Below are 27,702 nucleotides of genomic sequence, written 5' to 3' on the forward strand. Positions count from 1 at the left end.
AGTGAAAGCAGCAACCCCAAATCTCACCAGTTGCGTTTCCAGGCACAGTAGCTTCACGCAAAGGAACGAGAGCTGCAAGCTTTTAAAACACTCGCGTACATCACATCAGCTGTGCGTGCGACACTAAAGCCCTTGTCAGTCAGTGAGGATCGTCTCTGTCTCACTGTGTGCGTAATCATTTCATTCGGTATTCACCTGCTTTCTTTTGCTCGCGTGAACAGTTATTTTTGTCAGTCGTGCTGCTTCTCGATTCTAAGATCACATTTGCACACACAAACATTCTAATCTTTAGTGACGAGTCAGCGCAGGCAATTTAAAAATGATTTTCAACCCACCAAAGTGGCTAGTGAGAGCGGCTGTCTAACCTGCCATAGCTGAAATCTACCCGCATTTGGCAGGTTGGCGGGTGTTAATGTCAAGCCTAGTATCGCTAATGGCTCGTATGTGTAGTAACAATGGGCAAAATACTCAAGCATTTTAGAGTTAAACCTCATACATGGATAGATATTTGTGACATTTATAATGGAAGTTCCTTGGCCTAAGCTTGGAGGTTGATATGATAGTCTGGGTCATTGCTAAACAGCTGCTTGGGTACTCTGCATTGTTACTATGTTTGCCTCATTTACTTGTTCAATCAAATCTTAATAATTAGTAAGGATTTCTAGCATGTCACCACTTAACTAATTATTAGTGCGTGCATGCGTGCGTGCGTGCGTGCGTGCGTGCATGCGTGCGTTTGTGTGTAGTTGTGTGTACGCTCTCAGAAGGTGGTAGAAACTTTTTATGAAACAAGAATTGTACCTTAACACAAAGAAACAAATTTGTATTATTGCAGTTTGTACCTTTAAGGACATGATTTTGTACCATAGGAAACCAAAATGTACCTTTTGGTTTTTAAAACCTGCAGATACAATATTGTACCTTCATCAAAGGTAAGAAATCTGATCCATGATAGTACCACTACAGTGACAAGACACTTTGTACCCTAACAGTGTCAGATATGTTCCTTCAAGAACTATTTAAAGGCATTTTGCTATATCCAAAATGTCAATTTATTTTCAGTAAATTTATTCAACTATGTTTTTAAAAAAGCACCTTTTCCATTTACAATAAAGAATAAAAAATATTTTAACATAAATCAAACATTGATTTTTCTAAACATTTCACAAAAATGTTACAGAAACACATTCTCCCATGTACAATATAAAACCTTTTTTTCTCCCATTTTAACACAATACCTTAAAAGTTCACTTAAAAGTTCCTTTAATTTACTTAATTTTAAAATAGAAGTAGAATTATGCAAAAGTATTGTAATGAGATATGTAAATGTTTGATCAGTTTTACAAATGTCTGCATGAACACTTTGCATATGCAGGACTTTTGCCAGCTCATGTGTGTAGCGGAAAACAAACGCCAAAAGGTGCGCATATCAATAATGAATATGTATTTAACAGAAGATGCTTACCAAATGTTTTTTAAATTGCCTTAAATGTTTAGTTCACAATACCTATAGTTTTATGTTTTACCTGTTGTATTATAAAATCGATAATTAATGTTTATGAGTTTCTTAAACATATGCTTTTAAATTATGATTCATATTTTAATATGGAAATTATTCAAAAAATATCTTTGCCTTTCCAGTATTGTTTATTTTCATAGATGTTGTGATAAAGAAGTTGTTCAACACTTATGTACGTTTTTTTAGGAGAACAATTGTGTACCTTCATTTCAATTGTACCCTAAAAGGTACAGAACAGTATCATAAGAAGTCTTTTCTGTACCATATATGGTACAACTTTTACAAAGGTACAAAACTGTTCCTTAGGGAACATCATTTGTACAACCATGTACCTTTTTTCTGTTATGTCAAAACAAACTCTTTATGTAGACCTCTTCTAAAATGCTATTATTTTTAATTATCTGTACAATTAAATATAAATTTTTTTACAGCTGAGTATCGCTATACGTTTCTAGTACCCGTGTTTTGGTTAATAGTATTTTAGTGGAATGGATAGGAATTTGTGTGTTGTTTGTTGCAGCTATTTGGTTGATGACAATAATTAGACAGTGTTTTGCTAAGTGTCTTTTTTTTGCTGGTATTGTTACTGATTTTTAAGTCTGTCACGAACAATTAGTTTCTAAATATTTCATTCTTGCTATAATTTTCTGTAGTTGTTAGTGAAAATCAGTATTTGTCCCCTCGCTTAGTTTCCAGGGATTTTTTTCACATTAATATGTGCAGATCTGTTTAATGTTATTACACACTAGGCTGTTATTTCAAATTCTTGCATTTAATCCAAACTGTTATAACACTTGCCAGTGAAATCAGTTGAAACTAAATCTGTTTGTGCACTGAAGTTATTAGTGACGTGACGTGTAGGATTACTATTCATGTACACAAAGACGCCATTATTATCCAGTTATGTAAATAATTCTTATATATCATATATTATATATACTTATATATTATTCTTAAATAATAAGTAAGATTAAAAAAGAATATGAAAAATGGACTAGTGATAAGAGACATTATGACTTAATACAGACACATTTCAGCTTTAGAATCTTCCTCATGATATTTAACACAAATTAAATATAACATTTAAAAAGCACATCACTTGTTTACAAATTAACAATAGAAACAAGAAACCTTTTCATTTCCAAGAAAGAAATTTAAAATGACATTTTATGGTTGAATTCACAGAAGTGTCTTGCAACAGGACTCTTTATATCATTTCTATTTATTACTCCTCTGTGCTCTGTAATCCTCTGTAATGCATTTTATTACATGGGCATTGGATAATATAAATCCCATTTTTTCATCTTACATGCTATGAAGTTCATAACATGTAGAACACTATGTTTGGTCTACAAACAAATTTCCACAAAATACCCTGGTCATGTCTGCAAATCATGAATATACTGCCACCTTCACACACTGTGGAAAAAGTTCCACAATTTTGCCTTATATGGGGCTGTGAGTACAGACTGGCTGAAATTGGCCAGATGACCAGCCGTTCACTGATCAAGCCGGTTCGAAAAATTGGCCCATTCCGATCCTGATTCCGATTGATTGGTGCATCTCGTATATACACTCACTGGCCACCACCCAACTGCTCATTAACACAAATTTTTAATCAGCCAATCACATGGCAGCAACTCAATGTATTTAGACATATAGACATGGTCAAGACGATCTGCTGCAGTTCAAACCGAGGTGATTTAAGTGACTTTGATTGTGGCATGGTTGTTGGTGCCAGATGAGCTGGTCTGATTATTTCAGAAACTGCTTATCTACTTTGATTTTCACGCACAACCATCTCTAGGGTTTAAAGAGAAAGGTCCGAAAAAGAGAAAATATCCAGTGAACAGCAGTTCTGTGGCCACAAATGCCTTGTTGATGCCAGAGATCAGAGGAGAATGGCCAGACTGGTTCAAGCTGTTAAAGGGGCAACAGTAACTCAATTAACCACTTGTTACAACCAAGGTATGCAGAAGAGTATCTCTACAGCAGCAAAAGACCATACTGGGTGCCACTTCTGTCAGCTAAGAACAGGAAACTAAGGCTACAATTTGCACAGGCTCACCAAAATTAGACTAAAGAAGATGGAAAAATGTTGCTTGGCCTGATGAGTCTTGATTTCCGCTGCAACATTCAGATGGTAGGGTCAGAATTTGGCATCAACAACATTAAAGCATGATTCCATCCTGCCTTGAATCAATAAATCAGGCTGGTGGTGTAATGGTGTTGGGCATATTTTCCTGACATACTTTGGGCCAACTTAGTATTAGTATCAACTGAGCATCGTGTCAACCTGAGTAATGTTGCTGACCATGTCCATCCCTTTATGACCACAGTGTACCCATCTTCTGATGGCTGCTTCCAGAAAGATAACACGCTATGTCATAAAGCGCGAATCATCTCAGACTGGTTTCTTGAACATGACAGTGAGTTCACTGTACTCAAATGGCCTCCACAGTTACCAGATCCTCAGTCCAATAGAGCACCTTTGGGATGTCGTGGAACGAGAAAATCGCAATATGGATGTGCAGCTGACAAATCTGCAGCAACTGCATGATGCTATCATGTCAATATGGACCAAAATCTCTGAGGAATATTTCCAGTACCTTGTTGAATCTATACCACGAAGGATTAAGATTAAGTTCTGAAGGCAAAAAGGGGTCCAACCTGGTACTAGTATGTGTATATAATAAAATAAAATTCCCAGAATGCACTCTGCTGTGATGACACGTTCCTATCCATATACATTCTCTGATTGGCCTGGACTATTGCATATCGTTCCCTGATTCGACAAGCCCCTCTAATATGACCATTGTGTAAACGGTACAACCGGTATGCCAAATGAGCGTGACTGGTCACATATTATGCATTTTAGGCTGTATAGTGTGGACAGAGTTTTTCTGAAACGGTTAAAATGGCAGTCTGAGCAAAGAGTGTTTTCATTCAAAAACAGCATTTTAACATAGAAAAACGCACTAATGTAAATGCAGCCGTCAGTATTGAGTAATAAAGTTTCCTTTTTCACTTGTAGTGCTGGCTTTTTTCACACTTTGTGTATAGTCTGTTTTAATGCACCTTGTGAAGTGATAAAGTTGCTAGTGTTGAGCTATAAATGTGATAGAAGAATAGGTGAAGGCAAGTCAATGAGTGAGTCGGTCTGTCTTTAGTAATGAGGTGTATTGATCTCACCTGTTGTTTTAAAAATGCAGATTTGTCCATTAACAACACACTGCTGAGTGTCAGTTTGAAATTGTTTGACATTTTAACTTAATCACTTAATTGCCACCATCCTGCCTCCGGGACTCTTAGATTTATATAACTTTTTTGCAATTAAATCCTAATCTAATCATGACAAAATATATATTGTTGGAAACGTCTAAGACTTCCGAATACATATTTTACCACAGTTTTTTTTAACATAGTAATAGATTAAAACACATTTACTGTCACCATACTACCAGTGGGACCATTTACGGTTACATATGTAAATCATATTTACATTTTAGTCTAAACATAAAGTCATCATTACTAACTATATATAATTTGAAATCATAAAATTGCAAGTTTCCATGTCTGGTGACTGATTTTTATTAGATATTACTGAGCAATAGTTATTTAATAAATTGCATAGAGACAAAGTCCTATTCAGGCGAGTCATTTAACTTGGCAGCCATCTTTGAAACGCCTCTCTGGCAGTATTCTTGGGGATTCTGTCTGATGGGGAAACATCAAATTCTCCAAAACTGTTAGACAAGCTTACGATTACATTACATGGTTTGGAATCACCAATAAAATTAAACATCAACTGCCTCATAAGTTTTGTCTGTAAATGTCCGAATCAAACAAATTCGGCATATTTTCAGGTTGCCTTAGCTAATGCGCATGTGCACTCAAAAGCAATGAGATCACGACACCAACCTCATTTATGGCCGTGTTACACATTTATTATCCTCTGGATAATGCTTCGTCTGATCACGCTGCTCTTCTGAAGTAATCCACAACTTGGTCTTAATGGCGAATCACCTCTAGAAATAACAGCGACTCTTTGTTTACAAGTTTGTGGGTGTTTGAGTAGTGGCTGCTGTCAAGTGATGCGTGTTTGACAGGACGGACTGTACCCCGCATTCGTTTCAAGTGTACTTTGTTCATTTAAAAGCACAGATTTCAAGCTTTATGTGGATATATTTCTCATGTCTGTGAGGCAAGTATTCAATAAGATTCCATTGTGTTTATCGACCACCAAACTGTCGTAAAAACACACGTCTGCTCGGAGGTTTTCCCCCGGAGAAACGTCAGTCTATAGCGATCGCTGATTGGCTCCTGTACTAGTAGGTGAGGCTTCATTCGCCATATTGACCGTTACACTTTCCCCCATTCAAAACTATAGGAGTGATGCGTCTTGTGTATTCTATAGTCTTTGTTCAAGCACACTCGCCAGAGTTCTAAAACATTACTTTGCTACAGCAATCCACATGTACTTTTTTTTTTTTAGATGTTTTGTAGAGGCTATTTCAAATGAAATACAACCAAACTTACAATACTACTTTAGAATGCCATGTCTGCTTTACAGATATTGTCAAAAGTTAGGGGTGACAAAATTAATTGTTTCTTCAGTGCACCGCGATGCAGGCGTAATAATCATAACCAGTTATTGCGTACTGACGTCATTTCTCTCATATGCGCTGTCGCCGTAGCTTACTATGGCGAGGGAGGCAAGTGTGAGTATTTACAACGCTCCAACTACTAATAAACACAGAAACTGTGCACAATTTCTCTGCGTGTGTGTTTGCTTGACAGTCATTCACTGACACTTACAGCAGAAGCCCCTATTTCACTGTAATTGAGAAAATGAAAGTAAACTCCATTTCTCTCTTTCTCACTGTGGCCCATTTGACCTGCTGGCGTGACTTTTCCTCTCCTTTCGGCTGTTATAGCGATACTTGTGGATCCAGACACGAGCGCATGTCTGCAGAGTGAGTTTTCTCCACCGCGTCTATCATGGATCAGCTGTGATCACCGCTGCTGTGTATCAGTGTCATCGGTGAACCAGAGCGTTAGAGCCAATCGCAGCCCTTTCTGTTGAGCGTGTGACCAATCATAGGGGTTTAAGAAAGAACGCGCTAGACAAGCTCAGAAAGCGAGTGGGATATTTATATTTATTTATTTGCTATAAATGCTCATGTTGTTCTGTGCATGTGCTTGAGTTTTTAAAGGTACAGTTTATTTATCTGATTGCTTGTGTTAAAGGACAAAATTGTATTACAAATAGTATATAAATACAAATATATTTATACATTGTAATACAAGAATTGCTGTGCTGTGAAGAAAATGTTAAACTGTGAATGGAAAGCATCGTCAATGCACAGAGATAGCGAATTGAACCGAATGATGGCATGATAATCGTAACCGAACTGAGACCAGTGTAGGTTCACACCTCTATCAAAAGGATGAACAAATATGCTTCATATTCCTCCAAAAATAGGGGGCGCCCTTGTATGGTCATAAATGTAAACTAAATGTCATCTAGTGGTCATGTTTGGTACTGCGGCCAAACTAATTTTTACTGAAAGCTCATTTTTTTGAGATATCAACTTCAAATTTAGAATATAATTTGTTCAGATATTTAGCCTTGATTTTCTGACAAATTTTAGGCTAAATACATAAATACAGTTTTGTAAAATACATATTTTATGTAATATAATAAAATATACATTTATTGTTGTATTATTTTCATAAACATAAAGGTGCGTAACTTTTGTTTTATTAAACTTTTTAAACTTTTTTTTACTTCTACAATATGACATCACTTTTCTTTAAATTGAGACTAAGCTTAAATCTATTCACAAATACATTGAAGATTGGCATTCATTTAAGTTGTGTCATTTTGTGTCTATGTTAAAAAAGTGAGTAAGGGGTTAAAATCCTAATTGTTAACACTTTATAGGGCGCTTATTGAAATATTTATTGAATAAACCCTGCGGTGTACTCGAGGGTTATTACAAGCCTTTTCGATGACTTAAAAAAGGGAAAAAATGGACTGGAACAGAAAAAACGTCATTGAAGTTACTATACATGGTTTCAGTGTCATGATAATCTTTGTCTTTTTTTTTCAATCCAGTGGTTGCTACTTAAACACTCTTTATTATTTACATCTGTTGAACACTTTTTAAGAATGTAATAGGGTATATGCCGAAGTATGCTAATAGGACTTTTAATTTGCCAGTAACCTGGATTAAGCGCTTCTGGTGAACTTTTTGCAATTGCAAAATCGGCACGTTTAAGGCCTGTTTTCTTTAAAAATCGGCGATCTCCATTAGAGTAATAACCGAGATAAAGTGGGTCTCAGATTGTACAAGAAGCACTGCATTAAATTACATTTTCCTCACCACGTCTTCATAATATGAGCATTTATTTTACCCCAGTATATTCAATAGAGCTTCAACGCTAGCCTGCCAATTCTGACAGACGTGTGCGAGTAAACGGCTTTTTGTTTCATTTTCGCTTGAGCAACTAAATGAATGCCAAAGTCTATTTAACTGATTGTATTTTAATTATATTACAACATCGATGCCGTAAAAGGAATCGTATAAAATGAAAAAAAAGTTTGTCAGTATGGGAACAACACCAGCTCGGCATATACCCTATTATAGATATAAGTAATATTAGTATATAAGTAACATAAGCATTTAAAAGCAGATTTAGCTTCTTACTGACTGAACTATGAGATTTAATTGGCTTAATTGAATTAAAGTTACTGTTATTTATGTTGTGTTTTGATGCTTCGTGCTTGTCCGATCATCCTCTCTCTGTGAGACTTCTGCTTTTAAATTTTGTGGCAAATGCTCAAGGCATTATGGTTCAATTCCATAGATATTGGGATCTTGTAGGCTCTGGGTCATTACTCAAATTGAGGATTAACTTGGTTATATGTTTGCATATTCAGACTTTCTTTTTAATAATGTAATTCAAGTGAGGCAGGTCATCTGAGAATCAGTCTAGTGGCTTTTTGATCAGTTTGCTGCTTTTCTAAGCACCCCAGACATGTGTCTTGTCCTCAGGGTGTTCCTTGAGATGATCTTATGACTGTTAAATGGCTTCAGAGCCTTTGTGTCCGTAGCCACTCCTGCTGCACTTTTCCTCTATATATACAACTGTGAATTATCCTCGCTGAGGAATAACACCATTCCACACATTGGCTCTTCATATATGAGTCAAAACCAGACAACTAGGATTTAGATTTTCTATTAAGGCCAGTTTTACTTTCCTGTAGTTTTGTGAGCATTTGGACAGTGGTCAGGGCACTGGGGAAAAGATGGTAATGTGAAGCTGTGTGTGTTTTACAGGCAGTTGAGTTCAGAGATGAGTAAGTGTCGAGTGGAGCTTTCAGACATGGAGCTGGAGCTGCTGCGGTTGAGGAGAGACAGCAACACCAAAGCCTCACAGCTCGTGCAGATGGAGGAGACGCTCAAGGAGACCAAAGGACTGCTAGATAAAAAGAGTGAAATAGGTATGCAGCAGCTGTATTCAGTGAGATTGAAAAGAATAATGTTTTACTTGCAGACCAGGAATTGCCAAAAGCATTAACAAAACCTGGTGTTTGCAGACCTCACTATGAGAAATCCTCATTTAGAGTTTGATGATTTATTTTATTTTATTTTATTTTATTTTATTTTATTTTATTTTATTTTATTTTATTTTATTTTATTTTATTTTATTTTATTTTATTAAATTATGTTTTGTTTTGTTTAATTCATTTTTTATTTAATTTTATATTTAATTTTATTTATTTTGTTTTATTTTGTTTTATTTTATTTTATTTTATTTTAACTTAAGCAAACTAAAAACTAAGCCACAGTTTTGTTTTGTTTTGTTTTGTTTTGTTTTGTTTTGTTTTGTTTTGTTTTGTTTTGTTTTGTTTTGTTTTGTTTTGTTTTGTTTTGTTTTGTTTTATTATGTTTTATTTTATTTTATTATGTTTTGTTTTGTTTTGTTTAATGAATTTTTTTAATTTAATTTTTTATTTTGTTTTTTGTTTGGTTTTGTTTTTTTATTTTATTTTATTTTTATTTTACTTTATTTTAACTTAAGCAAACTAAAAACTAAGCCACAATTTTGTTTTGTTTTGTTTTTGATTTTATTTTATTTTATGTTATTAAATTAAATTATGTTTTGTTTTGTTTTATTTTACAACTTAAGCAAACTAAAAACTAAGACACAATTACTTTTGTTTTGTTTTTGTTTTGTTTTACAGCTTAAGCAAACTAAAAACTAAGTCACAATTACTTTTATTTTGTTTTGTATTATTTTATTATATTTTGTATTATTTTGTTTTAAATATTTTTTTATTTTGTTTAGTTTTTTTGCTTTGTTTTATTATTATTTTTTACAATTTAAGAAAACTAAAATCTAACCCACAATTAATTTTGTTTGGTTTTGTTTTATTTTGTTTCATATATTTTTTGGTTTTGTTTCGTTTCAGTGTGTTTTTTTTTGTGTTGCAGCGCCAGTGTGACCCTCATAAAAAAAAATATATATATATATATTTTGTTCAACTCCCTTAAGATTAAATAAAAAGCACATTCATGAGCCAACTTCCATTCCATGTTTTGTTTTGTGTTTTATTTCATTGCTTATTTTAAGAGTTCATCCAAACCATCCTTTTGTGATTTATATATAAATATATAATATATGAATAATATTCATAATTTTTCTTGCTCGTGTTTCTCAGTTATGGACCTTGAGGAGAAGCTCCACCGCAGTGAGATGGACAGGAGAAACTCTCTACAACGAGCGCAGCTTCTGGAGGGACAGTTAAAGGAGGTGCGTGGAGAGCTGGCCGACACACTAGACCACCTGCAGGAGCTGAGCGATGTTCTGCAGCACACACAACTGACATCAGATCAGCGGCAAGCGGCCATCGATAAACTGGCTGCAGAGCTCAGGTGAGCTGCTCTGACTACTGGGAAATCACAGCAGTCTGTCCATCACTGGATAGTGAACAAGTTTCTCACAATCACGAGGACAGTGTAAAACGTTCACTTCCTGTTGCTGCACATTTGCTTCTAACGTAGATTGTAACAGATCTCTAAAGGCCTCCAAACACAAGTTTTAATTGTGCTGCCAATTACATCCTGTTCTGGTGGATCATGGGAGTTCCTTTTTATTATTTTAACCCAATTTCCAAAGCTTCATACATATGTTTATATATATATATAAATCTAGTATTTCCACTTTGAATATGAAAATACAACCCACATTATGCTGCTGGTTTAAATGTTTGTGAATCTGACTCTCATAATTTACATTTATTGCCTTTGCTTTTATTTATGTGTTATTATTGTGTCATAAATATATCATTGCTGGTTTAGAATGAAATTGTTCTAACCATTTTTTGTTTTAATATTTTGTACTATTTATTGGAAATTTGTATAATGAATGTTTATGGAATGTGTCACTGTATCATACAGGATTTTGAAAGTTTTTTTACATTTTAAAACAAACTATTGTATACAAAACAATTCAAAAGTTAGTGGTCTGTAAGATTTTGGAATTAATTTAACATTAGTGCAATTTTTTTTTTGAGAAACTTTAGTGATACATTAAATTGGTCAAACACGACTTTAAAGATGTGTGTAATGTTACATATTTTTAATTAAAAAAAAAAGCTAAAATATCTGAAGGATTTCTGAAGAATTATGTGAAACTGAAGACTTTAGTGGTAAAGTCGAAAATTCAGCTTTGCGTAACATGAATAAATGATATATTTAAAATATAAAACAGTTATTTTAAAACATTAAAATAGAAAACAGTGTTTATTTTAGACATTCAAAATCTTACTGACCCAGAACTTTTTAACACTAGTGTACATAACATGAATGTAACATCTTCACTGTGAGCTACATTTCTGCTTTTCTTATTACAGGCTAATATGCATCTGTAAACATGAGGAAGAAACCTCAAATGCTTGTTCTGTTATTCAGAATAATATCCCTTTTTGATGAATCACTGATGAGGTTTTTTAATACATTCGTGGTGTAAAAAGCACAATCACCTCACCCCACCTCCAACATACTGTTAACCCCTACAGAAGAAGAAACACAGTTTGTCACCATGAATATTAAAGGGACATTTCTCTTACAAATAATCATGTATTAACTATTTGCTCACACCCAAGCTTTTCCAAATCTTCATGAGTTTCTTTTTTCATGAGAAATGTTTAACCTGCAACCATTGACATTCATAGTAGGAAAAACAAATACTACGGAAGTCAATGGTTACTGGTTTTAGCATTCTTCAAAATGTCTTCTTTTGTATTCAACAGATAAAATAAACTCAAGCAGGTTTCTGACAAGCAAAGGATGATTATTAAAGAATTATAAAATTGTAGAATTATAAAAGAATTATTATTATTTTTTTGGTTAACCATTCTTTTAATGCCAGGCCACAGTTACCCAACCTTTACCTCTAAATCCATACCACCACAACAATCAAATAATGTTTCATTAATAGACCTTTAGAAGTAATAAGCACAGACAATAACACACATGTGTGTACTGTATATATGTGTGTGTGTGCTACTGTTTGCTCTCCAAAGTTACACACCAGCCTGAGGTGTTTGCTCAGTCACCTTTTGATTACATTAGAAGTGGTTTGTGGGGTCTGGAGTGACTGGTTTACTCGCAGGGCTCCACAATACATGCTAGAACAAATTCAAATCCTCACGTACTGTATGTGTTTCAGATCTGTACGTTGCCACGAGTTTAAAATGAAACGTGTAATACCTGAATCTAAATTAGGCCATCAATTAATGACTGTTTAAGTGCGTCAAACAATCTCCCCTTCAGGCATTAGTCGAATTATGTTAGCCAGAACTTGTATGTTTTAGCATAGGAATTGAGTTTTATATTGGAAAATCTTTTTAAAATGATAGTTCACCCAAAAATCACTTTCTGTCATCATTTACTCAGCTTTAAAATAATGTTTTTTTCTTGTTCTGTTAGATACAAAAGAAGATATTTTGAAGAATGTTGGGTAACCATTGACTTCCATAGTACTCGTTTTTGTCACTGTTGGTTCCCATCATTTTTTTCAAAATATCGTTTTTGGTGTTTAACAGAACAGAACAAAATAAAACTAGTAGTAAATGTTGACAGAATGTTTTTCTCTGTTCTTTCTACCCTAGAAAAATGATGTGCAGTACATATGACTGCTTTGTAAAAACCTTGCAAAATAAATAAACGCTTTCTCCAACATGGTTTGTGTTTCCAGAGAGAGTCAGAGAGAGCTGGAGGAGAGGAACCATGAGGTGCTGGATCTGGACACTGCTCTGAAGGAGAGACAGGGGGAGCTGCAGCAGAGAGCACAGCTGGTACCACGCACACACACTCTTCAGCACATATACAATTAGCTCTGGGTCTCCACTGTACTAAAGCCAATGTTCTCTCTTGAGCTGGGGCAGCTGGATGTGGCCATTAAAGATCACAAGCTGGAGATGGAGAAGAAGGTGGAGTTTTTACAGGAAGCTCTGGAGAAGAGCCAGAACGAGTTAAGGGAGAAAGACCAGCAGGTGAGTTGGTAAGAGCGATCGATGAGGGGTTGTTTAATGGACAAAAGGACTGATGAGGTCTCACTGTTTTCTGCACAGATGCAATTCCTGACAGAACGACTGGAGATGCTGAAGTCACAACTGCAGGCCAAGGAGGACCTGGACAGGGTACACCATCATACCTGTGTGTCTAAACTTGGTCCTGGAGGGCTGCTGTCCTGCAGAGTTTAGCTCCAACTCCAGCACATGAACCAGCTCTGTCTTGGCATAAAAACATTCTTGTAGGGGTGTTAGAGCAAGATGAGCTAAACTCTGCAGGACCAGGACTCCGTTTGGGCTCCTCTGGTTTAAAGCTTAACTACATGCTAACAACTTGATAATAAAATATGTTAGCAACTTGATAAATATGTTCGTATTGTTAAATTAATGTTGCTAAATCATCCTAACACTGTTAAAACATGCTAACAACATGTGTAACATGTTTGCAACTTGCTAAAATATGCTAGCAACTTGATAAACATGTTCGTAATGTTAAAATCATGTTGCCAAAACATCACAACAATGTGTTAAAGCATGCTAGCAAAAAGTGCAAACATGTTAGCAACTTAAGCATGTATATAATGTGTTAAAATCAAATTTCCAAAACATCATAACAATGTTCAAAAACATGCTAGCAACATATTAGAATACGCTAGCTACTTGTTAAGCATGTTCGTAATGTTAAATTTATGCTGCCAAAACATCTTAACACTGTTATAACATGCTAGCAACATGTGTAAACAGGTTAGCAACTTGCTAAATTATGCTAGCAACTTGATTAACATGTCTGTAATATTAAAATCATGTTTCCAAAACATCAAAACAATGTGTTAAAACATGCTAGCAAAAAGTGCAAACATGCTAGCAACTTGTTAAGCATGTCCATAATATTACATTTAAGGGTGCTTTCACACCTGTAGATCAGTCGTTTTGTTCTTAAACAGGGATTAAAATTGTTGCTTGTTCTTGGTGAGGTTGGCTTTCACATGACAAAAATTGTTAAAACAAGTCGTGTGCGAGTAAATTCTGCTCACGTGTTTTAATTTATAAGTGAAAATTTGTGCTTTAATTATGGTGACACCCACAGACAGTCACCAAATATAAAAATAGGAGGTAAGACTTTCTTTCAATTTCAATTGTATCGATAAATCTATTGCTCATCATTTTTTGTAACATTTATTTAGCTATTTTAAAATGAGAAAAAGACATGTAATATCTTTTGTTTGCATTCTTGTTTTCATTATTAATTATGAGCTTAAAAAATGATATTCTTCATATAATAGAGAGAATTAAAAGATGAACCGAGGCTGCAGTTAGATCATGAAGCAGATGAATGTTGAGGCGTCAGTGCAGACATAAACAAAACAATAGGCCTAATAGAAAATATTATAAGATTAAAATATGGAAAAGAAATTGTGAATTTAAGACAATTTTCCTAATGGATAAACATCTCTCGTTAATTCATTCATTCATTCATTCATTTTCTTTTTGGCTTAGTCCCTTTATTAATCTGGGGTCGCCACAGCGGAATGAACCGCCAATTTATCCAGCACGTTCCAGCCGCAACACATCACTGGGAAACGCCCATTCTTACTCATTCACACTCATACACTAAGGACAATTTAGCTTACCCAGTTCACCTGTACCACATGTCTTTGGACTCGTGGGGGAAACCGGAGCACCCGGAGGAAACCCATGCAAACTCCACACAGAAATGCCAACTGACCCAGCTGAGGCTCGAACCAGCGAACTTCTTGCTGTGAGGCGACAGCACTACCGCATCGCTATCTCTCATTAATAATTATGCTAATTGCATGCTTTCACTTTCGTATTCAACATGAAAGGCACATTTACTGGTAGGAATGACATCCCACCCTACTCATAATTCTCTCTTCATATAGCCTATATATGGCTATTACATAACCACAATACACTGTGATATAGCCTGGTTTGTTGGATTGTATTGCTTTTTCACGGCAACCCAACCACTCCAGAGTTCCTTTCAACCTAGCCGAGACCACCTCGTTCAGGCAATCGCGGATTGTTTTGGCACAGATCCGATTTCAGGATTCACAAATGCCCAACGGAACTGAGCTAAGGGGAAAAACATGCCAGGTTCTGAAACAAGCGTCTAGGTGTGAAAGCACCCAAAATTGCCAAAACATCCTAACAATGTGTTAAAACATGCTAGTAAATTCTCCAACCGGTGGGACCAGATTTTTTTTACCCGCTGTAGAATAGGTCACTCCAGGATGGCACATAAGTTTTTAATACTTAGAGAAGATCCTCCCAGATGTTCTCTTTGTAAAAGCATTTTAACTATCAAGCATGTTCTATTTAATTGGGTTGGCTTAAATCCTGTGAGAAACTTTTTATTCAGTGCAATTTTTAATACTGTTCATCCAAAAATACTTTTATATTATTTTTTAGCAAAAATAAATATTAAAACTATAATTTAGGGCGGCATGGTAGCTCAGTGGTTAGCACTGTCACCTCACAGCGAGAAGGTTGCTGGTTCAAGTCCTGGCTGGGCCAGTTGGCATTTCTGTGTGACCCATGCCAGAGTGTATGGGTATTTTCCAGTAATGAGTTGTGGGTGGAAGGGCATCCGTTGTGTAAAACATATGCCGGGATAGTCATTGGTTCATTCCGCTGTGGCGACCCCTGATAAATAAGGGACTAAGCTGAAGGTAAATGAATGAATGGTAATATAATTTATGTCTGCAGTTTACTTTTCTTTTTGAAAATATCCATAGAAGCTGACAATGCATTAAACACAAGCAAACAAACAAGTTAAAGCATGCTAGCCGTGTGTGCAAACAAACATATTAGCAAACTACTAGAATGTTAGCAACTTTATTAGCGTGTCGGTAATGTTAAAGTCATGTTGCCAAAACATCCAAATAAAGTGTTAAAACATGTTAGCAACACGTGGAAACATACTAGAAACTTACTAAAACAAGCTAGCAACTTAATAAACATGTCTGTAACGTTAAATTCAAGTTGCCAATACGTCCTAACAATGTGCTAAAAAATGCTAGTAAATTCTCCAACTGGTGGGACCCGATTGTTTTTAACTGCTGTAGAATTTTTAATACTTGGAGAAGATGTTCTCCCAGATGTTCTCTTTGTAAAAGCAATTTAGCTACCAAGCATGTTCTATTCAATTGGGTTGACTTTAATTCTTTGAGAAACCTATTTTATTCAACTCACTCCTTTGAAGCATTTTTAACACTGCTCATCCAAAAGAAATGACAGTTTTAGAGTTTTATTAGCAAAAATAAATAGTAAAATCTTAATATAATCTATATCTACAGTATTTGTCTCCATGAAAATAGCAATAGATGTTGGCTTGGCGAATGTCTATACACAAACAAACAAATCCCAATATGTGTAAACAAACATGTTGGCAGATTACTAAATAATTTTAGCAACTCGATAAGCATGTCCGTAATGTTAAAATCACGTTGTCAAAACATCATGTGTTAAAACATGTTAACAACATTTTCAATGTCAAAATGTGTTTGCCAGCATAAACATGTTAGCCACATTAAAACATCTCATTAGCTAATTAAAACAGTAACAACAAAATGGTTGTAACATACAATTAAGTTGCTAAATGCTATCAGTGAGCTAACACATTCTATAGACATCTAAAATGTTGTTTTTGGTTTAGTATTAAATTATTATTAATATTATTATTATTATTATTAATATTACTGAAATTATGTAATACTATAATATATGCATATTTCCAAAACTACACTAGTGCTCATTTTCTTACATTTTTATTACATTAAAAAATACCTTAATTGTATAAAAGTAATATGACAAATAACACAAAACAGAACGCAAAACAGATTCTTTAACAACAGTAATAATTATTATTGCATAATGAAAAATGACCTGAAATTGACCAGACTTTATTATTCAATTTTTATATTAAATGAAAAGATATAGGTATTTATTCCCATAGACTCAAGTGCAATTGTTACAGGGCACCTATTTTACCCCTTTTACAAGATGTAAGATAAGCCTTTGGTGACTCCAGAATGTGTCTGTAAAGTTTCAGCACAAAATACATCAGCTTAAAATGGATAATTTATTATAATCTCCAGAATCTGCCTTTTTGGTGTCTGAATACATTGTAGCTCTTTTTGTAGCCTGCGGGTTTAAATGCAAATGAGCTGCTTCTTCCCGCCCACCATGCGTGTCTGCTTCTCCTCACGCTTTATGTCAGATAAACAGCAGTCAGTGATAGAGAGAGACACAGATGAAAATGAAATGCAGCTCATTAGTCAAAAAGATTACGATGAGCCACACACAAATGCCGTTTGCAGTACACACACATGCGCATATATGCACGTTTACTGACACCATGCAGTTGTGATTATAGCGTTTAAGAAGTTGTGATTTTACTGTCTTTATTACAAACATGCTCTGTTTTGAAAACATTTAAACTTTAAACATTTTAAAAATCACAGAGATGTAACAAATATTTTAATTCCAGTTTATTTGCGGAAAAAAAAGTTCTGCGGACGTGTGTGTACATGTTTTTATAGAAACATTGCGCCTGTCAATCAATTCGGTGGATAGGGAAAACCGCACTCCAACATCACGTTGCAGTGGGCCTCACTTGGGTTCTGTTTTAACGTCAGGACATTTTAAAATAGAGACTTGTTTAGTTTATTTCAGTCCAATAGGACTGTGGACACACTATATCTATACACATACACGCAGTTCTGTCTAAACAACTTACTAAAGTTGATTTTTATCATAGTTGCCCTTTAAATTTTAAGACTTAGTTGACCTTTAGTAAAACATTCAACCTTTAGTATCATAATATGACATTTTCTGAAGGAGATAAATATACCAGCATCCCTCAGGCCACCTGCAGAAGTCTTTTAGAGGAAATCATCAGTTATGAAACGTTACATGACAAGCAGAAGTGACCATGTTACAACATCAAACTCTTGCTATACAGAAATTAAACAAAACCAACAGGTTGTGTAACACCGATCTTCCCAGAATGTTGCTAGAGATGTTATTGTACCTTGCTATTTTATCATGGGTGTCATTTTAACAACCGATTCTTCAATCATCTTTATATAAGTCTGGTGCATATGTTTTTTGAAAAGTAATCAAATGGATGTGTTGTGGTTTCAGGGTGATTTAAGATTAATGTCAGCCTTTCTTCTGTTGAACACAAAAGAAGATGTTTTGAGCAATGCTGGAAACCAGTGACCACTGACTTCCATAGTAGGAGAAAAACCAAATACTATGGAAGTGATTGCAGGTTTCCAGCATTTTTCAAAATATCTACTTTTGTGTTCAACAGAAGAAAGTAAGTCAAAGAGGTTTGTAACAAGTGGAGTAAGAGTAAATGAACCTTGACTATAAGTATTAACTCTATACCATTTTGTGTGTTTTCAGGGTGCTGTAGGCCACAGCCAGCAGTTGCGAGTGTATCGCGAGCAGCTCCTGAAGACAGTGCAACAGTTACAGGAAGCACAAACACGCTGTGACTCTCTAAACAGACAGATTGAGGAAATCACCCGACAAGCACATCAGAAGGTAAAACATCTGCAGCTGCAACACAACAGCTGGTCTTCACTGCATCATAATGAGTGCTTACTAAAAATGGCTCAATTACAGACTCGCTTTTCATTTTCATTTTAAATCAGATGTGAGCAATTCGATTTTCCAGATTGGTTTGGTACACATGTGCACTGAACAAATACAGGGTTATTTTGTGGAACTCTAATGGATAGTCCACTCAGAAATGAACATTTCCTCACTATACACACTCAAGTGGTTCTAAACTTTTTATTTCTTTACTAAAATGAGATATTTTGAAGAATGTTGGAAAAGCAGACATTGACATTCATATTAGGTAATTTCCATGGAAATCAATGGCATTTTCTTAGTCTGTCTTCCTTACAAACAGATAAGGAAGTAAAGGATGAGTAAGTGATGGCCAAAGTCAAGTGTTTGACTGCTACTATCTCTGCTATTGGAAACTCCTAGTTTTTTATTTATTATTATCTTTTTAACAGTTCAGTAATAATTCTTAATTAGGGATGCACCCATTTTTTGGCCACCGAAAACCAAAAATGCCATTTTAACCCTTATGTGCTCTTGGGGATGTTTTCATCCTCTCTGAGGTGATTTTGTGTCGTAATTTGGCCACAACATTTTCTGTGTTTCAGCTAGCAGAATGGTTTTTGGTGACAAATCTTATTTTGACACATATTTGGAAAAATGCTTTGAATTAAAAAAATATTTGGGCAAATTTACTACCATTTTGTTACGTTTGGGCTTTAAACTGCATCAGATAAATATTTTTTCAAATGTTTTTGCATAAATCTGTTTATGCAAATCTCAGTCCTGATTAAAACTACTAAATTGCTTAGAAAATTACATGAATGTAACTCTTTAATTGCCAAATTCATAAATGATGTCTCTGATTTGGTGAAAAAAAACACACAAAATGACGTATTTTCAATATAAAAAGTAATTATGGACTGGATTTTTTTTCTCTTTTATTAAAGTCTTGGACATGTGTATTGACATTGCCTTTCATGAATTGTTTTTGATTCTTTTTCTTTTTTTCTCCCTAATTTACTGTTGGTGTCTGTTTTTACCTCATTGACTTCCATCATAACCACAGTTTTTGATTGCAAAGCCATGACACCATATAATCATGCATTTTTGATGTTGGTGGTTTTCTCTGTTGGGAAGAGGTAAAATTAGTCAAATTTTTACTGTTGATCATCAGTTCGCACCATTAACCCTTTAAATAGGCCTGTGCAAAACAAGCTTAGTTTCTGGATTTTATATGAAGTATAACAGCAAATTAAAGTGTGTGTATGTGTGTCTGTGGGTGTGTAAGAGTGACCTTTACGCACTTAGTGTCTGAGAAAATCAAAATATGCATCTCAGCTCTCAGAACTACATGGAATAAATAAAAACAAGGACTGTGTATCTATGCACCATCAAATGTGGTTCTAATGGAAGTCAATGGGGCAAAGACAGACAACAACAGTAAACTAGGGAGAAAAAATGAAAATCTAACAATGCATCAAAGCCAGTGTTGTTAATTACTAATCGTTCAAATGTCCAAGACTGATTAAAGGTAAAAAAAAAATCCAGTTCACAACTTTTTATATTGAAAATACGTCATTTTGTGTTTTTTTTCACCAAATAAGTGACATCATTTGTGAATTTGGCAATTAAAGAGTTAAAATCCTGTTACTATCTAAACAATTTAGTAGTTTGATCAGGACTGAGGTTGATAAACAGATTTATGCCAAAAATTTTTTTACGTTTTTGCAGCAGTTTAATTCAGTGGAAGTTTTTATCCCGAACATAACAAAAGAGTAGTAAATTTGAACAGTGCACAAGAGTTAAAATGGATAAAAATATGACACTCTCCTCGAGTACCCGCATACATATCTATGCATTTACTACATACATAAAGAAAGACAGAAAGACCGTCATACTGTATATCACACTGACAGGACAATTACCACTGTTTGTTATGCTGTCATGGCAATTCTGGTAAAACGATGCCTCTCGACTCGATCTCTGATCTGCTCTGACATGTTTTCTGATAATAGGCCTAATAGCCAGTGTTGGGTGTGAGTTACTTTTAAAAAGTCGTTAATTACTAATTACATCATTAAAATTGTATTTAAATGACTTTTAATAAAATGTGTCTGATGTAATTTAATTACTTGATTCAAACCTCCTTAAAATCCTTATAAATCTCAGAGCATAGACGATAGAAAAGCTTAATTATATAACATAATCTCTATTGTATTCTTAGTAAATTATTAGCAATGATAATAACAGTAATCTTTAACATTGACTTAATGTGTACAGCATGGCTTATATGGCAGCATGGCCATATATATATACACATAAAAAACCCTCTAAATCCACCTGTTGGAATAAGACGGTGTAATTAGTTGATAATGAAGATGCCATTAGACATTATTTTACCAAACATTAAACACATTACACAAACCACCTGAAATTAAAATTATTTAAGTCTGTCAAGTAAGTGGCGGTTCATTCCGCTGTGATAAACCAGGGAAAAAGTAGATGGAAATTGAATGAATGAAATCAGCCCTGTCAAGTAAGTGCATTAATCAATGACATCAAAACTGACATTAGTTATATATATATATATATATATATATATATATATATATATATATATATATATATATATATATATATATATATATATATATATATATATATAGTTGAAGAATTTTTTTTCCTTTTTTAAATATTTTCCAAAGTATGTTCACCAGAGCAAGGAAATGTTCACAGTATGTGAACAGTATCGTTATACAATAACTTGCCTAATTACTCTAACCTGCCTAGTAAACCTAATTAACCAAGTTAAGCCTTTAAATGTCACTTTAAGCTGTATAGAAGTGTCCTGAAAAATATGTAGTAAAATATTATTTACTGTCATCATGGCAAAGATTAAATAAATCAGTTATTACAAATGAGTTATTAAAACTATTATGATTATAAATGTGTTGAAAAAAATTTCTCTCTGTTAAAGACAAATTGGGGAAAAAAATATACAGGGGGGGCTAATAATTCAGACTTCAACTGTTTATATATATATATTCAACTTAATCCTTTACCATAAATTGGAGCCAAAGAGGAACTTAATAGAAAATAAAAATTTGTATCAAAACAATGACACAATATTTCATAAATACTATATGTTGCTATACATTTCTGACAAATTCTGACAAATTCTTGCATTTTAACCATGTTCAATCATTTTCATAAATGTGGCCTTTATTTAAATCTTCTTGAAAATAGAATTATTATGCAAAATAAATTTGTGTAACAAAAAAAAAAAAAGAATTCTACTGCTTTGAATTTTTTTAAGCTGATATTTGTATCATAACAGTATGTACGTGGCATACGAAATATCTGGTATAATCTGCTGGTTTTAAACATACAGAATAATAATAGATTACACTTATTTAAACAACCATAACCCTTATCGCAACAAATCAACCCCACAAAAAAAGCTAATTAATGAAGGAATAAAAAAAAAAGGGGGGGGGGGGGTCATCTACATAGAAGGTAATGTCTCACATCACAGGCTTCCACAATTTATTAAATAAGCTGAGAGAGTTCCTAATAAAGTGTTTAAATTGTTCCAAATGTAAAAAAGACATTAGGTCTTTCCACCAGGACAGATTATATAAACAGTCAGTGTAGGGAGCAAACCAGAAATTGCAAAAATTGTCCAGGGTTAACATAAACATTAAGAGATCTTGATAGTGTGTCAAAAAATGAAGACCAGAAGGAATTTAATTTAGGGCAGGTGTAAAATGTGAGTATGTTCTGCTGGGGACATGGAGCAATTGCTGTTATAGAAAGTTTTTTTTTTTTTTTTTTTGCTTTGGTGTAATGGATTCTGTGAACAACTTTGAACTGAAGCTTCAAGCAAGCACAAATACAGGTAGAGCTGGTTTTAGCTTGGATATTATTCCACAGCTCTTCATCAAGTTCTAAGCCTACAGGTAGCTCTCCCCCCCAACATATCCTTAAGTACAGAAAGAGGAGGGACATATACAGAACAAAGCAGGCCATAGATGGAGGCAATGTAGTACTGAGAATTTGAGAGTGAAAAAATGTCTTCAGTTAGAGTTTCCTTTGGATGGAGGGGGAATGTAGTAAGATATGTTTTAGCAAAATTGCGTAATTGAAAGTAATGGAATAAATTAGATTTGGAAATTTTGAATCTGTTCAGCAGCTCATTAAATGAAGCAAATAAGTAGTACTAAGCCCTTCTCTCTTAGCTGTGTGAACATTTAGTCCAGAACATATAGGGCACGATAAGATAGGGGCAAAAGTTCACCATGTTTTTAATTTAATGACGAAACATTTCCAGATGCTGCTTTGAATTTATTTATATAGAACTGTTGAGTTCATGTACAGTATTTGAGGGAGGTAGATTACAAATAATTCTAATTAAATTACCTAAAAGTCCCTTTTAAAAGTAATCCCGTTCTTTATTATTATTTTTTTTTAGCTAAAAAGAAATTTAATTACAGTAGTTGCTTTATTACTTACACCCAACACGTCTAATAGCTTTGTTAGACTATACGATTTATATACAAGTTATACACTTATCGGCCACTTTATTAGGTACACCTTACTAGTAAGGGTCCGCTTTTGCCTTGAGAACTTCCTCAATACTTCATGGCATAAATTCAGCATGGTACTGGAAATATTCCTCAGAGATTTTAGTCCATCCACATTCTATCTGCTTTGGATTTATTTCAGTGTGTCCCTATTCTTAAAGCCAAACACTGATAGTTTAGTCTGTGCTGTTTGAGTTGATTTGTAAATAAAACTTCCCTAGATGTTATCGGTTGCACCTCCCATCCGATAATCACATTCACAAGCTTTTTAAAAAGAAAAGAAACAGTGTTGTCTTCCAGACTCCGTACATTTTATCAGTAAATTCAAACAGTTAACTTAGTAAAGTGGCGTGACAGATCACTACAGATACCTCAGATTAAATAAATGATCTTTCTTTTTTCCAGTTATAGCACAAAATAAACATCATCCCACATCTTATGCAGCCTCTCAATCAGTGTTTCAGCCATGGAAGATGTTAACAAAAGAGCTTTTAAACAGTATGTACATAGTATTAGATTTACCTTTATTTACATTTATTTCATTCAGTGCTCACAGCCACTAGCTGAGTTATCCAGTTTGGATGTTTGGATTCAGGGGTTTTGTTCTCAGCACCTGGAATTGACTTAAAATCTTGTGTCAACATTTTGCTGCCCTGCTGTAATTATTGGTTTGCATGTAAAGCAGTGAAGCTGGTTATTTAGGTTCAAACTTTAGTTAAAAGATGTTTTTGAAAGCATATGCATCAGATAAAATGTGACCATGAACCACAAAAACATATGTCCTTTTTTATTCATTCAACAACTATTTAAAAATCTGGAATCTGTATAAATAAAACCAAAATACTCAAAATCACCTTTCAGTTTGTCCTGTTTAAGTTATTGACAAAGCATATTACCAACAAAAATGGAGTTTTGGTCTTATTTACAGTCAGAAATTCACAAAATATCTTCATGGATCATGATCTTTACTTAAAATTCTAACTATTTTGTTCATAAAAAAAAAAAAAAAATCAATAATATTGACGCATTGCCAAAAGAAACACTTGTGAAAGGCCCGATCACAACGAATGCATTTTTTTTTTGAGGTGAGAGGCATTTTTCTATTGCTAATAAGCAGCAATAAGCATTAGCATGCGGTTTGCACCTGGGGCATCTCTCATTCTAACCACCTACTGCGTCTCGCGTTTTTGATGGAGTGCTCTATGTGCCTGCCATTGAAAAAACATCAACTCTGTGCGGAAAAAAAGTGCCCGATGTCATGCACTCCAGCATGGAAAAGTCTAGAAGAGATACAGCTAAGGATACTTGGAGGCGCAGACAGTTTATTTGTGTAGCGCTTCACAATAGTTATTGTTTAAGAGCAGCTTTACAAAAGGTGCACACTATTGCATTACAATAAAAATCAGAAAAGTTACGGTTATTACTATGACTTAATTAGGTAATAATCAACATTGCGGGATTTTTGAGACACTGTACAACAACGATTATTGTTATGTTTCTGTTTAGGGTTGGGGTATGAGGGAGATGTTAATAAACACAATGTAATGTGTAATTTAATAAATAATATAAATAGTTCGTGTTAAATTCTGCCTGGAGCTGTATCCCTTTTAGCAACAACCCTCCAGCACCAGGACTGTTCATACATTGAATGCACAGTAAGTCAACTAAAGTCAATGCAGAGCCATTTTACATTTGCAGAACTGAAATCGGCACCTCAGGCCATATTTCACGCCTACATAACTTTACATTTTTTAAAGAACAGATTTGTGTAATATCACAGGCTCTGACGCATCATTCCAGGAAAGTTCATTGTTTAGTTTTCTTTTCGTGAGACGTCTCTCATTGCATTTCTTAACCCACTTGTTTTTCTGCAGGAGAATGAAGTGGGTCAGCTGCGAGAGGAGATGTGTGCGATGGAGAAACGCTCAGCACAAGCTGAGGTCAGACTTCAGGCCAGTGTTTCCACTCTGCAGCAGGAACTTGAGCAGCAGAGAGAAGAGCACCGCAAAGAGGTGCACACAAAGTTTCATCTTGGTTCTGGCTGGTCTGTTTTGCTGGGTCTGACCCTTTGTTTTTCACTCTCACAGCTTTCAGCCCTGCAGCAGACACGTGGGCAGCTGCTGATGGTGTCGGATCAGATCTCCTGCACTTTGCGTAACTCTCAGGAGCAGCTGAGCCAGCGGCTGCAACAGGCCAGAGACCAGCTGGAGGAGGCCAGGTCTACCTCTGTGCGCCTACACGCTGAGCTTCACAACAAAGAACAGCTACTGCAAAATGCTAATGAGAACCTGCTTATCAAGGTGCGTGACTCATTATAGGGTGTGATCAACATCATTTCAGAGAACAATTCAATGCAAACTTGATGATCTGTTCATTCCAAGGCTCATATAAAACTTTTTACACTTCATTTTAGTAGATTTAGTGTGAGGAAAGCACTTACAATAAATAAAATCTTATTTGAGAACTTACAGTATATAAAATCTTATTAAAAAACTTACAGTAAATAAAATCTTTTACATTTTCTTTGTTAGTTTTTTTATTTTGTTTTGCACAATTTGGACTAATTCTAACTAATTATTAATATTAAGTGAACTATTTGGAAGTTTTAAGAAACTGTTAATATTTATCTGTAATAAAATATTTGTAATATTTTTTACAGACTTTTAAAAGGAATATTGTAATATTTTGCGGTAAAATAAAAATGGCATTTATATTAATATTGTTTAGTAGTAATAATAATAATAATAATAATAATAATATAAAATATAAATACAAATGTTTGCAAATATAAATGCAAATGTCGTATAGATCCACAGTGACCTGCTTCTCTCTGCAACACACATATTTCTGTAATTAATTCACAATAGTCATATCACAACTACTTACAATTTTGTAAACATGTAGTTCTTACTCCACAATAATAAGTAACATCACAGTAGTAACTGTATTCAGAACAAAAAAGTGTAATGTCCCCTATTTTTTTTTTTTTTTTACGTGATTTTATTTATTCTTTTTGCTATAAAAATGACTGATTTTGTGGTTGTAATTCCCAGAAATTTGTGTACAATTTGGCAGTTAAACAAATATATAAATATAAAAGATTATATATATGTATGTGTGTGTGTGTGTATATATATATATATATATATATATATATATATATATATATATATATATATGCATATATTTATTTATTTATGTATTTATTTACAACATCCACAATGTCAGTAGCATACAAATGAGAAAAAACAAAAAGCATATTTTCATGTTTCTCCTATGTGTAGCACACCATCTCTGCACCCAAGTTGTTTGTGCATATATACTGTACGATCAGTAGTCTCAAAGACTAAACTCTCAAACCCATAGAGATATTGTTTATAAAAGTTTAGACTTGTCTACACCTACTAAAACGCCTCATTCAAACACACCCTTACAAATCTATGTCAGGTGATAAGAAGATTGTCAACACACTGCACAAAATGGTATGTCAGCAGGGACAGTAAGCTGTGTATGTCTAAAGTGTAAAATCTGCTCTTGTTTACAGCTATAAAAAAATGTAAAACAATAAAAAGTAAATCACAGCTTTTTTTCTGAGAAATACAACACTATACATTTTAAATAATGTGTTCTGAAATATAACAGAAATGTGTCACTGTGTCTACTAAACTAATCAAGCTTGTTATGCAGATAACAAATGTGTGCTTATTTTTATTTACAACAACAAACATAGAAGTATTAGTAATTAATAATAGTAATGTTAATAGGTCTTTTGGTCTCGTGCGCACACTAGGTCTACCTCACGTGCATTCGGTCTCTCATGTTCACACGTGGTGTACCTCGTGTGCCTTCAGTTTCTGCTATTGCTTCCAGTCTGGCGACTCGTACATGACGCGTCTACTTTACAGTGGTTGGTTTTTCATCCACCAATCCCACAATGAGTCGTCCCTGTAAACAGGAAGATGTAGGCTAGACTGCAGCCAAAATTAATTCACTTACCAAGTAATGGACAAACGCATCATGTTTTAACGATAACGGAGTCACTATATTTAAAAAATAATGTGTTAGCGTATTAGTTACTGTCAAAAGTAATGCCGTTAAAGTAACACGTTATTTTCCAACACTGCTAGGAACTATACTCTCATTCCGTAATAATAAAAGGATGCTGCTGCTGTACCATGGCAGAAGTAGGCACAATGATATTGTGCTTTAAATAGAAAAATTGTCTAAACTCTTTTTGAAATGAGATGCTAATAGTCTAATCCGATTTAATGATTTATGCTAAACTAAGCTAAAAGTACTCCTGTCAGTCCTGAATATCGGCTGACTAGATTAAAAAAAAAAGGTAAAACTCGACTGTTTTACTTTAGGGACTTGTAAAATGAGCCTATTTCAAAAAAGTGTTCCTATAG

At 34.3% G+C, this 27,702-nt stretch overlaps 1 protein-coding gene across 1 annotated transcript in view; it reads left to right on the forward strand.

The window, feature by feature from the left end:
• ccdc18 (coiled-coil domain containing 18) overlaps positions 1–27,702 on the forward strand; it is a 71,580-nt gene that overhangs the window by 38,750 nt on the left and 5,128 nt on the right. The window contains exons 19-26 of the mRNA XM_056473076.1: positions 8,866–9,029; positions 10,251–10,464; positions 12,791–12,890; positions 12,972–13,088; positions 13,167–13,235; positions 18,540–18,680; positions 25,168–25,305; positions 25,381–25,593. Of these exons, the coding sequence (XP_056329051.1) occupies positions 8,866–9,029; positions 10,251–10,464; positions 12,791–12,890; positions 12,972–13,088; positions 13,167–13,235; positions 18,540–18,680; positions 25,168–25,305; positions 25,381–25,593 (1,156 nt within the window). The remainder of the gene's footprint in view (positions 1–8,865; positions 9,030–10,250; positions 10,465–12,790; positions 12,891–12,971; positions 13,089–13,166; positions 13,236–18,539; positions 18,681–25,167; positions 25,306–25,380; positions 25,594–27,702) is intronic.

The sequence above is a fragment of the Danio aesculapii genome, chromosome 2 (genome assembly GCF_903798145.1).
Source record: "Danio aesculapii chromosome 2, fDanAes4.1, whole genome shotgun sequence".
Taxonomy (NCBI): domain Eukaryota; kingdom Metazoa; phylum Chordata; class Actinopteri; order Cypriniformes; family Danionidae; genus Danio; species Danio aesculapii.